The 13,889-nt window shown below is 37.0% G+C and overlaps 1 protein-coding gene across 1 annotated transcript in view; it reads left to right on the top strand.

The window, feature by feature from the left end:
* The window catches only part of AUH (AU RNA binding methylglutaconyl-CoA hydratase), a 103,979-nt gene that overhangs the window by 26,914 nt on the left and 63,176 nt on the right, over positions 1–13,889 (top strand). The window contains exon 4 of the mRNA XM_027903488.1: positions 6,927–7,013. Coding sequence (XP_027759289.1) covers positions 6,927–7,013 — 87 coding nt within the window. The remainder of the gene's footprint in view (positions 1–6,926; positions 7,014–13,889) is intronic.

The following is a 13,889-nucleotide window of genomic DNA, read 5'->3' as shown; positions in this document are numbered from 1 at the left end:
TTTTTTTTTTTTTTTTTTTTTTTTTTTTTTTTTTTTTTTTTTTTTTTTTTTTTTTTTTTTTTTTTTTTTTTTTTTTTTTTTTTTTTTTTTTTTTTTTTTTTTTTTTTTTTTTTTTTTTTTTTTTTTTTTTTTTTTTTTTTTTTTTTTTTTTTTTTTTTTTTTTTTTTTTTTTTTTTTTTTTTTAGCTGGTACAATGCTGTGTTGTGGATTCTAAATGAGAATAATGATGTTGATCATACGCTGATATTTTGGTTGTTGTCTGACCTAGTGCTTACCCTAGGTCAGGGACTCTGCAGGTCTTTGCACAAGAAGCTGGGAGGGAGCACAGCCCAAACAGCTGACCCAAACTGGCCAAAGGGATATTTTACACTGTGGAATGTCATGCCCAGTAAATAAACTGCGGGGAGTTGGCTGGGAGCTGCCAGTTGCTTTTGGGGGATGGTCTGGGCATCGGTCAGTGAGCGGAGAGCCATTGTGCATCACTTTTTTTTCTTGGGTTTTATTTCTCACTCTCTTTATTTGTTATATCAGTTTTTATTGTCGTGATGGTCATAATGATAATCATTTTTATTTGATTTTCATTATTAAATTGATCTTAACCCTTTTCCTCATTCTCCTTCCTATCCCACAGGCAGGGGAGGTGGGGGAAGCAAGTGGCTGTGTGGTACTTAGTTGCCAGCTGGGGTTGAACCACGACAGAAATGCACTAAAACGTAGAGATCCAACTCATGTTTGGCACATAAAAGTGATGATCATGTCTGTTTAACTTCAAATTAGAACAGGAAATATTAAGTATGAGAAGATGTGAGAGTTTGAATAAAACTGTGTGGGGACTTAGACTAAATGTTGTGGTATTCTTTCTTCATTGAAATGTTTCAAGGTACTCTACAGCATAGACAAAGGCAATGTGAATCTTAGATTTTTATTTATCTTTAAGGGCTGAGGAAACAAGAACAACAGAAAAAGGGTGTTATGCAAAGCCGTCTTTTTCCGGCTATATGTTGTTGTCTTACAGGTTAATCTTTGAGGGAATGATCTTTTGATATAGATTTTACCTCTTATATACACATTTGATTTTAAATTTAAATATAGAATCTCAGAGAACAGAGAATATAGAGTAAGGTGTGGTGCTTTGTAAGGTCTTTCTTCTCAGTAGTACTCATAAAAGAAGCTAATTTGTTTAGTAGATATTTTGGTACTATTTTTTTCACTTTTTATCCCTAACTTTCAGATCTCTGATACCTCTGCACTAAAATTAACAATTCTTGATGAAATGATGTTTCATTTCGTAGTGTTTTAAATTTGTAATTGATTTTTAAGTATTACAGAGTCAGTCTGAATCTAAAATCCTGAAAATATTTAGGAATTAGTTTGTGGAAGTTGTTTTCAGGCACGTGAAAGACAAGGAAGCGGCTGGGAAAAACCAGCTCGGGTTTAGCAAGGGTAAATTGTGCTTGACTAACATGATGCTTTCTGGGATGGAACCACCGGTTCAGTGGATGAAGGAAGAGTTATGAATGCTGTCTACCTCGACTTTGACAAGGCACTTGATGTATTCACCTGTAGTGTTCCTGTAGACAAGGCGGTAAGATACAGTCTGGACATACAGAGCATGGGATATGGTCACCTGTAAACATCAAAGGATAATGTGATGTTTCAAAGTCAGATTGCCAGGTGGTCCTTGGAGTGGGGTTCCTTAAGGGTCAGTGTGGGCTCTGGTAGTGCTATTCAATATCTTTGTAGATGTTCTAATGGTAGAATCAAACCCTCTCTGGGTTTGCAGATGGCTTCGAAGTGGAAGGGGAGGGAAGTTTGTGGGAAGGAGGAGCCACCATTCATTCAGGGAAACCTTGACAGGCTGGAAAATTGGACCAACAAAAATTGCGTGACTTTTAGCGAAGATAAATAGGAACTGCACCTGGAACTGAGTAAACTTCAGTGTCAGAACAGGCTGGGAACTGACTGGGTGGGGTATAGCTCTGCTGCAAAGGACCTGTGGGTTCAGGGGGACATGAGCTAGTAGTGTACTGTGGCAGTAAAGAGGGCAAACAGTGTCCTGACTGCATCAGGAAGAGAACCGTCAATGGGTCATCCTTGTGCCTGGTAGATTCAGAGAAAAGTACTCTGTTTGCAAGTGTGTACAGAGTGACCTGGATAACCTGATTTAGGGCTGTGCATTCAGTAGAAGGTTGGACCAGGTGATTCTCTAGAGATTTCTTCCAGTTTAGACTCTAGTCTATTATTCTACCAAATAGATGGTAAGGGTGTTTTTTTTTGTTTTTGAAAGGTTGCCCATGATGGTCCATAGTTACGATGCATTCTGTCTGTTCTTGATTGAGCAGACTGAACTAATTTGTATTCAAGATACTTTTCTGCAAAGCATGAAATATTTTTCTTATACATGGGCTAGAGATTTCAGTAGTCGCTGGTGTTGCTTGTGCTGTGATTTGTCAAGCATATAGCTTTACATTTAGAAAGACATTAGTTGAAAGCAAAATAAAAATCATTAATCTACATGGTGACATTCTTATAATAAAATTCAAATTATGATTTTTTTGATTTTTAAAAGGATTTTAAAGATATAAACTGGAAATATATATCAACAGAATAATATTCATAGCCTGTTACTATGTTAACCAAGTTTTACTTGGGTTAGACTTGACAGTACCTCTAAATAAATATATTTGTTTCATGAGGTATTGTAGTTGCTGTTAAAAATTGGGAGTTAAGTTACCCTGAATAGATTTCAGGATGTAAGAGCTTTATTTCTGAAATTCTTGGAAATTTAGAGAAAAAAGATGTAACTGTTTTCCTTTCCTTTCTTTCCTTCTTTCTTTCTCTTTCTTTCTTTCTTCCTTCCTTCCTTCTTTACTCTTTTGGTCTGTTTTCTTCTTTTACTCTTTTCCTCTTTTAGTAGGTAACTTTAAACAAATGAATTGTGTTTTACTAAAGCAGATATATTGATTATTTGTAGTGGATGTTTTCTGTGAACTGGGTCTGTCTTTTTGTTGAGTGTTTTAGTGAAATGCTTTTCTTTGTCGTATTTTAGTCCTGTAAAAGCTTTTGCCAAAATTTCTCTCACTAAATTAAAAGCAGCTCTCTTAGAGAAAGTCTGGTAGTGTTTTCTCAGACAAAGGACGCTCTGGGCACCTTTCGACACGTGGTAGAATAACTTCACTGTTTAATTTTGATGTGCCAGCTTTCTAAAGGACTTACTTTTTAATGAAAAAATATTTACTCAGTAAAGTTAATTTTTAAAGTATCATATATAAACCATTAAATTTTATGCCTTTTTAGTTTAGAGTTTTTGTGGTGTGTTTTGGAAGTAGTATAGAACGGTCTGTACAAGAAGATTTCTAGGCATTTACAGTGTTTGAGAAGTGAGGCTTATACAAAGATGCTGGAACGTAGTTTTCAAACACTGCACATAGCTTTTCAACAGTTTATAAATCCTGTTTAGAAAGTTTGTGAAAATATCCAAAAAAGGCAAGAGGGGTCAGAGTAATCACTGTAAAACTTAGTTTCCTTTGGTGTGTTCTCTAAATTAAATAGCCATCCTTGTCATACATACCTGTAGGTGGAAAAATGCTGGTGAATAAGAGCAATGTGCCCATCTTGCTGGCTTGCCCTTGGCTGTGTCAAATAAACATTTTCTCTGGCATCATTGTGAAATGGAAGTCAGGCACATGCTGGGAGAACTCTCTCGACTGACAGTGTACAACAGCTCACCTTTGAGTAGCCTAATGTTTAAAACCACGCAGAAGAGAGTTATTCCAACAGGGGGAAGTAAGGTTAAAAAAAAACCCCCACCAACCTTACTATTTTCTGCCAGTATTGGAGGAGGGAATTAAAAAACAGTGATGGATCAAAACCAGATGGACATCTTCTTTTGGACTGACAAACTTCAGTAGAAGTGTACTTTTCAAACAGACCTGTTCACTGGAAGTCTGCAGGGAAGTTCTCTGTGTAAATTTCGAAGTGATACTTTGGTGAATTAAATTGATTCAGTAGGAGTTTACTCACAAGTGGAGAGTACCTGACCAACTAACTGCTATTGTAGCTGTAGGAGGAAGTGGTTGATGGCACTGTCAATATACCCTTTCACTGTGACACTTCTCTTTTGTCCCGTACTAGCAGCTAGTAAATTTGAAAATGGCATTTTATAATCTTCAGAGGAGAGTTTATACAGCGCTGGGAGCAGGAAGGTGTGAGAATTGGGGAGCATGACTCCTAAAATCAAAGTTGGTTTTGGCTAGCTTTTGTTAGTATTCTGAGCAGATGAGAATCAATCAGTGGGACAAAGCCGGAAAGCGCCAGAAAACAATGATTCATGCTCCAGTACAAACCGGGTGGATGTGGGGTCATAATTACAATGTGTAATCAAAATTGAAACAGTTTGTCAGCCTCAGCCCAATGGTAGCTCAGGTTTGCCCTCTCTTTCTTGGTTAGAAGGGCTTAGAGGAGCCCTGTGTTCAATGTGGGTGGGAGTAGCAGACCCACAGTGCAGACCCTGGAGTCTGCTGGGAGTGGATGTGGGGAAGCAGATGGGTCAAATATGCCCGCAGATTTCAGCTGCGGCCCATGGGAAAGTTGCAGAGGTTCATTGTGTCAGAGTTTTTGCGGTTTGAAAAGCTTATCTCCTTCGTTGCTCTCAGCAGTTGAGCAAATACTATTTTCAGCCACTTTGAAGGAGAAAACTTGGGGTGAGAGGAGTGGTCTTTGATTTCTGTAGCTGGGAGAGCAAAGTCTCTTTGTCTGAATCTGCACTCCCCTTCATGGCTAGCTTCAGAAACTTAGCCCTTTCTGCTTCTGACTTGAGAACAGATTTTGAAGAAACGTGTGAACAGTTCTCTGCTATGTGGGTCACAGAATCCCTAATAATTCCTTGTCCAGAACTCAAACCATACAACAGTAACAAAAGTATTAAGTTGGTGGCCGTTCTGTCTCCTGTGAACCAGAGGATGCCAAGGCCTGTGTTCCTTTTGAGTGACTTGTGACTGAAATTCTTCCCTCTGAGAAAGTTTCAGTTACTATTATTATGCTTTGGAAAGCTGAAATAGAAAAAGGGCTAGCGAAATGACTCGTTCCATTTCCTTGGCATTTATAAGGGAGAAACACTTAAAAAGGGAAATGTTAGATTACAAAAAATTGGGTTTGGCACTAAGATCTCTTGACAGTAATTAAAATCATTAATTTTATATTTGAAGGAACATTTTAATCCATTCCTACACAAGGTTTTTGTTGAAAACTTAATAGATTTCTGTAAAGGTCTTTAAGGAAATGTGTATTCTAACTGAAGGAAGAAGTCTGCAGTTTGTTAATTTTTTATTTTAGAAGGGTTGAGTGTTTTTTTGGTTGAGTCAATTTTTCCATTAGTCTGAATAAATCAAAACTTAAAAATTGCCTAATCTTATATTAACAGAAGGCTTTATTAAGAGTAATACTAGATGTTTTCTTTATAATACTTTTCAAGGGTATGCCCAGAGAGGAGGATTTCATTCTGTGGAAGTTTGGAGTCAGATTGCACGACCAAACAGTTTTCTTGTTAATAAAGCACACAGTTTCACATTGTTCTTATGTAGGCAATGATTTGGCCGGAGTTGTAGAAGCTGGACCCAGACATTAACTGATATAAAATAAATGAGGTTTTTTTTGTTCACACGGTTGCTGACATAACTTTTAAAGCAGGTTTTGACGTGAAATTTCATGAAGCTCCTTTTAGCTGCAAGAACTCTGTACATAAATTCATTTTTGAAAGTTGTTTGCAGTTTTATGGGATTTAGAGTTCTATCCAGATTTATAGACGCAGATTTTGTTTGCTTTTCAGGTTCCTGGCAAGATTTCTCTGTGCAATGGTTGTGAATTGCTAAGGTAGCAGTTGCAATTTTGCTGCAGTGCAGACTTGGCCATAGTAATTCCTGTTTTATACTCATGTATAATTTTATACTCATTCTAACAAGTATGTCTGCTTAGCTGGACCGTCATACTGTCTTCAGCTGGGGCACATCCTAAAAGGTTGTTTGGAAGTTTTTTGGCACAGTATCTGATAGTGTAAATGAAATTTGACTTTACTTAGTGGGAAACAGGCAAGAGCAGAAGTCCTACTGAAATCAGGAGCTTTACTATGATGGAAGTAGAAGGGGCAAATGTATTTAGCTATTTTTATTGTTATTAATACTGTCCAATTATTTTTTTTACACACTCATGAGAGAAAATTCCAGTTTTTTACATGTGAATTTTTAAAACCATACTTGTATCTGTGTCTAGTTACAGTATGCTTGTTAAACAGAATAATTTTCATATATTCATGAAGAAATAGATAACAATTTTCAAGTTGTGGCATTTTTTTTTTAAGAACAAAAGTGATGATGGTATGTAACTTATTCAAAAATACATTTCGATAAATGAGTTGAAAGGGAGTTGAAAAACGTTACTAGGCCCACTGTAGATTTTTATTTAGATAAATATTGTCTTTTAATGTAAAATTATGCACCCTGACTATTGTATGATCTACCAAGAAAATAACAAGAGCACAATATGAGAAACACATATTTATCAGACTTTGTGACACAGTTGGGAAAATAAAAAAGTATGTCAGATGAACTAAAAGCATAAATGCTTTTATTATAGACAATTTTAATATGAGATGAAAAAATGTCACTGGGAAGAATATACTTCATGAAAATCTGGTTATGGATTAATTTATCGTTTTGGTTGGTTGGTTGGTTTGGTTTATATTTTTTTTCCCCTGGATAAATAGGTCATGTTTTCCTTGAAATCTGTGGAAAATTTATGTGATTAATTTAAACTCCTCGTCTAAAAGCAGATTTGTATTTTTTTATGAATGAAGGAACGTTTTGCTTTTGAAGACGTGCTAACAGTGCTGCACACAGCTTGCTAACGTGCGTGCGAAATGTCACTTACAGGTGCTGACCTTAAAGAAAGGGCAAAAATGCACTCAAGTGAAGTTAGTTCTTTTGTCTCCAGAGCGAGAGCAACTATTAATGAACTGGGTAAGTAACCTCTCCCTTCAACAGTGTCACTGTAACTTCAAAAGCTAAATCTCAGCTGGAACAGAGGTGATTTTCCCCTCTGTTTTTGTAAAGGATGGGTTGTTCAGTGACATCCAAGTGCTTTACAGTTTAATTTTTTGCTGTTGAATCCTTGTGGTTGGTATATTTATTACAGTCTAATATATTTTAGAAATGTGTCAAACATCAGTTGCTGATAGAAATTTACCTACTAAGCTATCTAAAATTTTACTTTAAAACCTGTTAATAATTTGAGATTTTAATGGATTCCCAACAGTTTTTAAGGATAGTAATTTCTCTGTAAGTTTTACAGTATGAATTCACCATCAAATGATTATATTTTTACATCTCTGATGATCTGTTTTAATATAATTGTTTTTCAACAGGGTACTGCCAATATGTTCTGCTGAAAAGAGAAGTGTAGTGTTCCAAGTTTGAAGCAGTTAATTTTCTGCATTTAATTTACATATGAAACATATTCTGCCACTTGAAATTTTGGCACGAAACTCCGAGGAATAAATAATTCCTCAGAAAATGTTTTGAGATACATTTCCTTGGGAACACTATGTCAGATATTGGTTTGGCAGAATGTTATGAATGGATACCAGTATGTTTTTTTTCAGGTAAATGACAAACTGCTGAAGAATGAGTCTCTGATTAGGTACTTCATGGAGAAACTGGTGCCCTCAAATGAATGTCATGCCTTTGAAGTGAATACCTAGAAATTAATAGATCATTAATTTCCTGCTGCTGATATTGTACATCGTACCGGTTTTTGTCCTTCTATTGGAATGCCACACAACAAATTGTTCAGTTCAGGAATTTTGTAAGAATTTCGGGAGGCTTCCTCAGCACTAAGTCATAATTTTTCAGCCTTCCTTGGCCTGAAGTTACTGGAAATACTTTGAGCTGCTATTAATGTTTAAATAGGGGCAACTCTTTCAAGATTTTCCAGTGATTAGTAAGTAGTGTTTTTTAATTCAATTATTTTCAGATTTTAAAGTGAGGAAATTTCTGAAGCCTGAAGTATTTGAATATGGAGTTCTGTGCTGCATGACTGGAAAATATTCACTGATTTGATACTTTATTTTCTCACAGAGTTATAAAAACTTTGAGATAAATGTTTGATAGTCTTCATCTTCAGTGTTGTCTAGAAGGTTTACACTGGATCATTGTGCTAACAGTGAATTACTTGAGGTTTAGGAGACCTCTGTGAGTGCCTTTATTCATTGATCTCTAGTCTCTTCCTCAAGAAAGAAGCCTGGAATTGTGAGCTAGTGGAATTAATATTTGAGAACCCAGGTCACTGAAGTACCTAGACAGGAAGGTTTGTGTGGGGATGTAATAGCAATTAAACATGACTCTGCTTGGAAAACAGAAATAATTTGAACACATAGCCCTTGCCTCATACTGTAACTAAACTTTTTGCTTGACTAAGTGTCTCACTTCTCTCTCCCATCTTTGCATCTTTCTTTCACTTCTCCCTTTCTCCTTTCTTTACTCCCTCCCTCTCCCCATTTTGCCATTTCCACTTTGAAGCGTAAACAGAACAGTCACTGGAAAGTTCTCCCAGTTAATTTTTAAAGGATTAGAGAAGAATATTGGGATATCACTTCTAATATTGCCGGTCAGTTATCATATCGTATGTGTTTAAACATGCATACTTTTATTTTTGGTCACATGATGTATTCCCAGTATATACATCTTTGATGCATTGCTTTTTTGAACACATTATGACAGCAGTAGATGTAGTTATAGGACGGATCTAACATTTTTCTGAAGGGTCTTTGCAAAGCAATTTAAAAATCACAGAACCTAAAATGGTTTGGATTGGAAGGGACCTCAAAGAGCATTTCGTTCCAACCCCTTGCTGTGGGCAGGGACAACTTTTGCTGGACCAGATTGCTCAGAACTCCATCCAACCTGGCCTTGGACACCTCCAAAAATGGGCTATCCACAATTTCCCTGAGGAACCTGTTGCAGTGCCTCACGACCCTCACAGTAAAGCTTTTTTCCCTAAAACTTAATGTAAATCTACTCTCATTTTGAATCCATTCTTCCTTATCCTGTCACTCCTTGCCCTTGTAAAAAGTCCCTCTCCGTCTTTCTTGTAGGCTTCCTTCAGGTACTAGAAGGCTGCCATTAGGTCACCCCAAAGACTTTCTCTTTTCTTTCCTGAAAAATCTCAAATCCCCCAGTGCTTCCTCGCAGGAGAGGTGCTCCCTCCCCCTAATCAACTTGGTGTCCCTCCTCTGGACTCGCTCCAGCAGATCCCTTTGTGTGCAGGGGATTCCAGAGCTGGATGCCATACTCCTGGTGGGGTCTCAGTGTGTCGTTCCCTGCATCAGGAACTACTAGAGAATATAAAACAGAAATTAATGAGGTTAGATTAGATGGGTGCACAAGATGTCCCGTTGTGTGATGTCCTTATGAAGGGAAGTGAACGTAATTTTGTAGCAAGCCAGAGGCTCTTAGTTATTTTCCTTTTCTTTATCTTCTGAAGAAGTGATCTGTCATTACAGAATGTAATTTTTGCGGAACTATGGGGACATTTTATTTTCATTTGGTTACTGCAGTGAATCTGTATATTGAAAATGATAATGATATTTTTCCTGCCTGGCAACAACTAGAATGCTGTGAGATGGTTAATGAGGAGAAACAATTTTCAAATTAGTATTTACCACTGAGAATGTTGTATAGCCAGGGAACAATATTTCCAGTCTCCTACTTTGTTGTTTTTCTATCTGAGTTTAATGCTTTAATCTCATTTAAAATGTATTCTACTTTTTGCTTTTCAGAACTGGGTCATGTTTTGATAATTGCATTTGTATTCAGATGTGTGACCTAGTAAGGAGATGCTTCTTTTTAGCTGTGTTTTCATAAAGAAGACCATTAAGTTACCTTTATAGACAAAATAAACTGGAGGTTAATTATTTCTTGAAAAACTGGATACACTTAGCCTTTTTAGCATGCTTTGGCTTTACTTACTGCCTGTCAGTTTCATTACATTTAAAATCCTTACGCCAGTGGTTTTGTAAAAAGCTGTAGTATCATTTTGGAATACAGCTGCAGAAGAGAATTTTCTGGAAATTAAAAGCATACTGCCCTTGTTTACATGGGCATAATTTATAACTTCTTGCTAAATTTGGGTGAAGTAGTAAGACTGCAGTAAATATCACTTGGTTTAAAAATAAACACATGAAAGGGCTGAAAAAACTGAACTGAGCCATTAGTTGCGGCACTTAAGATCTTTAAGTTGTGGGGAGGGGAATCAAAACAGCCTCTATTTTTAGCAGTGGCTGCTTTTGCTAAGATTGTATCAGAATTGTGGAGGTTCGTTTGGGGTTTGGTGTTGCTTTTGTGTGTGTGTGTTTGGGGTTTTTGTATTTTTTCTTTTCTTTTTCTTTTGTTTTTAATAGTAGAATTTGTAAGACTGCTTGTCCAATACTGTGCTCTGCCTCGAGGCACTTCATTGCAGATTTAGGACTGGATTTACCCTCAAGAAACAAGGAGAGTAAAGCCTTAATAGATCTCTTGTAACCGTGCACAACAAGACAGGCCTGCCTAAATTAAATCAAGTTACACTGACTTCCAGAAGCCTTGTTTTTGATGCTTTGGGTGGGGAGAGGGGGGAAAGCCCCTATCATTCTGGGTCAGTTCTTCAATATGTATTTTTATAGTGTGACTCCCATTAAGTCCATGTCATTCTTTGTAGTGGCTGTGGGGTCTGGACTGCGATATTATTGTTGTAGAGATGTCACCTGCTGGGACTTCAGTTGCAAAACAACCTGAGGCTCTGTTATGGGGCTGAATGCAGTAACCACACTCCTCCATAAAAACACCTTGGTGTTTAACAGAAAGAAAAAGTGAAGCTGTACGAAGAGTTTCGACTCGGCAAATGCATGTAATCACTCAGAGTGACGTTTGGCCCCAGCCTCTAATAAGTGAGAAACTTAGTGATTAGCAAAGGTCTTCCAAAGAACATGGGCATAAGCACCCAAATCCCACAAGCAGGGAATAAAAACTGGAGACTGACTTTCTTGGTTACTTTCTAAGATTTAAGTGTGGTCAGCTTGTTTTTTATTTCACATTTGGAGACAAAACACTTTACTCATGGCCTGACAGAAGCTATGTCTGTATTAAATTCAGAATGAAATTCTTAATAAAAACTAACATCGCTTGTTTTCTGTAGGTTTTGTTGCATTATAACAAAGCTTACAGTACTTTGTTAGAGACATCTGATTAATTTTGATATGTAAGTTGTGATACAGCTTCAATAAGTGGTGATATTTAGTAACTTTGTTTATACATAATTTTTACAGATATGATTAGTTTTAACGTAGTCCAATTTGAATGAGATCATCCTCAGTGAAAGCATCTTGTCGTCAGTTGCTTACACTTGTGGTTTTTATTGTGTGCTTTTTATTTTATTCAAAGCAGATACATCTCTGTATTTATTGATTCTTTTTTTTTTTCTTTCCTTAGCAATTTCTCTGTCATTCTGGCTTCTTTCAGTCATCACCAAACTTTTAACTTACCTAAAAGATTGCACTTGTTCATCCTTCAGGAGAACATCCTCTTTTTCCCAAAAGTTCCAGTTTTGGCTGCTGAAGATCGTGCATACTTGGGATTTTTTTTCTTTGTGCCATATCACATGCTGCAGTTCAGTTTGGGATGCAAGCTCTGAAAACATCATCTCAGAGATCCCAAGAGTGGTATCAGGATTATAAAAATTTCAATAAGTTTTCTGGTCTGGTAACTGCTGCCCCACCTTCGCATTGTGAGTTCTCAAAAGTAATCAAGAATGATGAATGATGAGGTCGGGTGCAGTGCCTTATATTACTGTTTGGGTTTCTGAGGCTTCTGTGGAGCTTTGGCTAGCATTTAAAATCCTGGTTTAGTAATGAACACTCCAGGCCTGATTACTGCTCCTTTATGTAACATTTACCCAGTTTATCTGTTTGCCAGTAGATCTGGCCATCAAAGACAGAGCAGTCTAGTTTGGAAATCCTTCGGTAAGAGCTGAGGGTTTCTCTCTTAGGGAAGAGCGATACATGTTACAAATGGCGTTTACTGGAAAGCTGAATGAAATTTCACAGCGATCAGATTTGAAAAAGGACTAATGTACATCTAGCAGAGCCATGCTTAGCAGCCTGCCTCAGGCATTGTGGTGTTTTTGTGTTGCTGACACTCTGAAAGGGAGACTTTGGCACAGGGCACGGTATTTTGCTTGCTTGCTTGCTTTGTTGTGTGGTTGCCTTTTTGGTTAAGTGCACTGCATAGCTAATACAGTCCTTGACTGCTTGCATTCTGAGTGTGTTGCTGAGCTCTTGGTTGTTTTCCAGTGGTAGATTTACTGCTTCTCTTAATATTGAATTAATTTAAGATACCTGTTGACGAAGTGTTGTCTGTTTCCTAAACAGACAGTACTGTCCACACAGAGCTGAAATAAGGGGCTTTGTCAAATTGCATTGTATTGTTTTTAATTAAAAAAAACCCCACAATTCTAAACTCTGTCCCTTTTTAGAGGCAATAAATGCAATATTAAAATTCTCTACCAAGATGTTTATTAGCTATTTATATGACAACAGTACTTCCATAATTGCTAATACACTTCCCCCCCCCCCAATAATAACCTTCTAAAAACTTGCAAAAGAAATGCCAAAATAGAGGGCCTGAATATTAGCGTAAGCTGATTGTCCTTCTGTGTAGATCTAAAGATCAGAGGTGGCTTTGCATTGCTAATTCATTGCTTTGATCGATGGTGCTGCTGTACAGCCTTGACAAAAATCAGCCTATCCTCAGCAGTAGTTTAGTTTTCCTTCTGACATTAATTCCATGTGCTGCTCTATGAGGAAAAGAGACTATGTTCTGGACATGGCTCTTTAATTTTCCTTCCACAAAAAGTAACTGGACCCAAAAGGAGGGTGCTACTTGCTCAAATGGTTTATTGGGATCAACACAGCCAGTCTGCATAGTTTATGTCCTTTAAGGTTTTTTTTAAATGGAAAAAAGAATCTTAATTTTTACAATAAAGAGTGACATCACCAAGAGAGATCAAAAATCTGTGTAGTGCACAGGTGGAAGAGAAATCTATTCTGAGTTACAAGATAAGAATATCTAGGTGTAAACTTAATTATTTTAAAGCCAAATCAAAAATCCATTCCCAGTTATTATGGCAGTTAGGGTGTAGTTTTAAATAATCATTACTACTGACTCAGAATTCCTATTTGTGTCTGTGACATTTTGAAAACACTTTTCTAACTTTCAACCAGGAAACTTGCAGATGTAGGGTTCATAAAGAGACTGGCAAGTAACAGGTCTGGAGCCTTTCTTTCAACATTGTTGGTGTAGGAATCAGCCATAGATCTGCAGTATTATGTGGGTTTAAGCTATTGCTAGTCAAAATATACACTGAAAATAGTGAGAATGTAAGTGCATTGTTTTGTAGTAACAAACCTGAAATTTATAATTCTTTCTTTGATACTTTAACTCTTCAGATGTGACTGTTGTTTCTTCTTTCTTGCTATTTAGACATCTTATTAATTGGACCATTCTTTTTGTTAATTTGAAGGCTCCATTATTGTTGCTACATTTGAATAAATGGACCAAGAAACATGAGGGGGGAGGAGCTTTCTTATCTGTAGATTAAAGTTTGTCCTTGCAAAGGTGCTGCAACAACTAAATGTGGAAACTAAACCAGTGCTGGGCACGTGAGGGACTAGAAAGTTGTGAGGTGTTCTCGGCATGGAGTCACAAGAGGGAAATTTTGCTTGACTAGTCTTATAACCTGTGTAGAAATGACTGGTTTCATAGGTGAGGAAGGAGCAGTGGATATTTTCTGCCGTGACTTCACTA

The sequence above is a fragment of the Empidonax traillii genome, unplaced genomic scaffold (genome assembly GCF_003031625.1).
Source record: "Empidonax traillii isolate 1590-97213 ecotype Southwest subspecies unplaced genomic scaffold, ASM303162v1 scaffold2:size4533513, whole genome shotgun sequence".
NCBI classification, from domain to species: Eukaryota; Metazoa; Chordata; class Aves; order Passeriformes; family Tyrannidae; genus Empidonax; species Empidonax traillii.
Note: the sequence above shows the minus strand (reverse complement) of the source record. Positions and strands in the feature narration are given on the sequence as shown.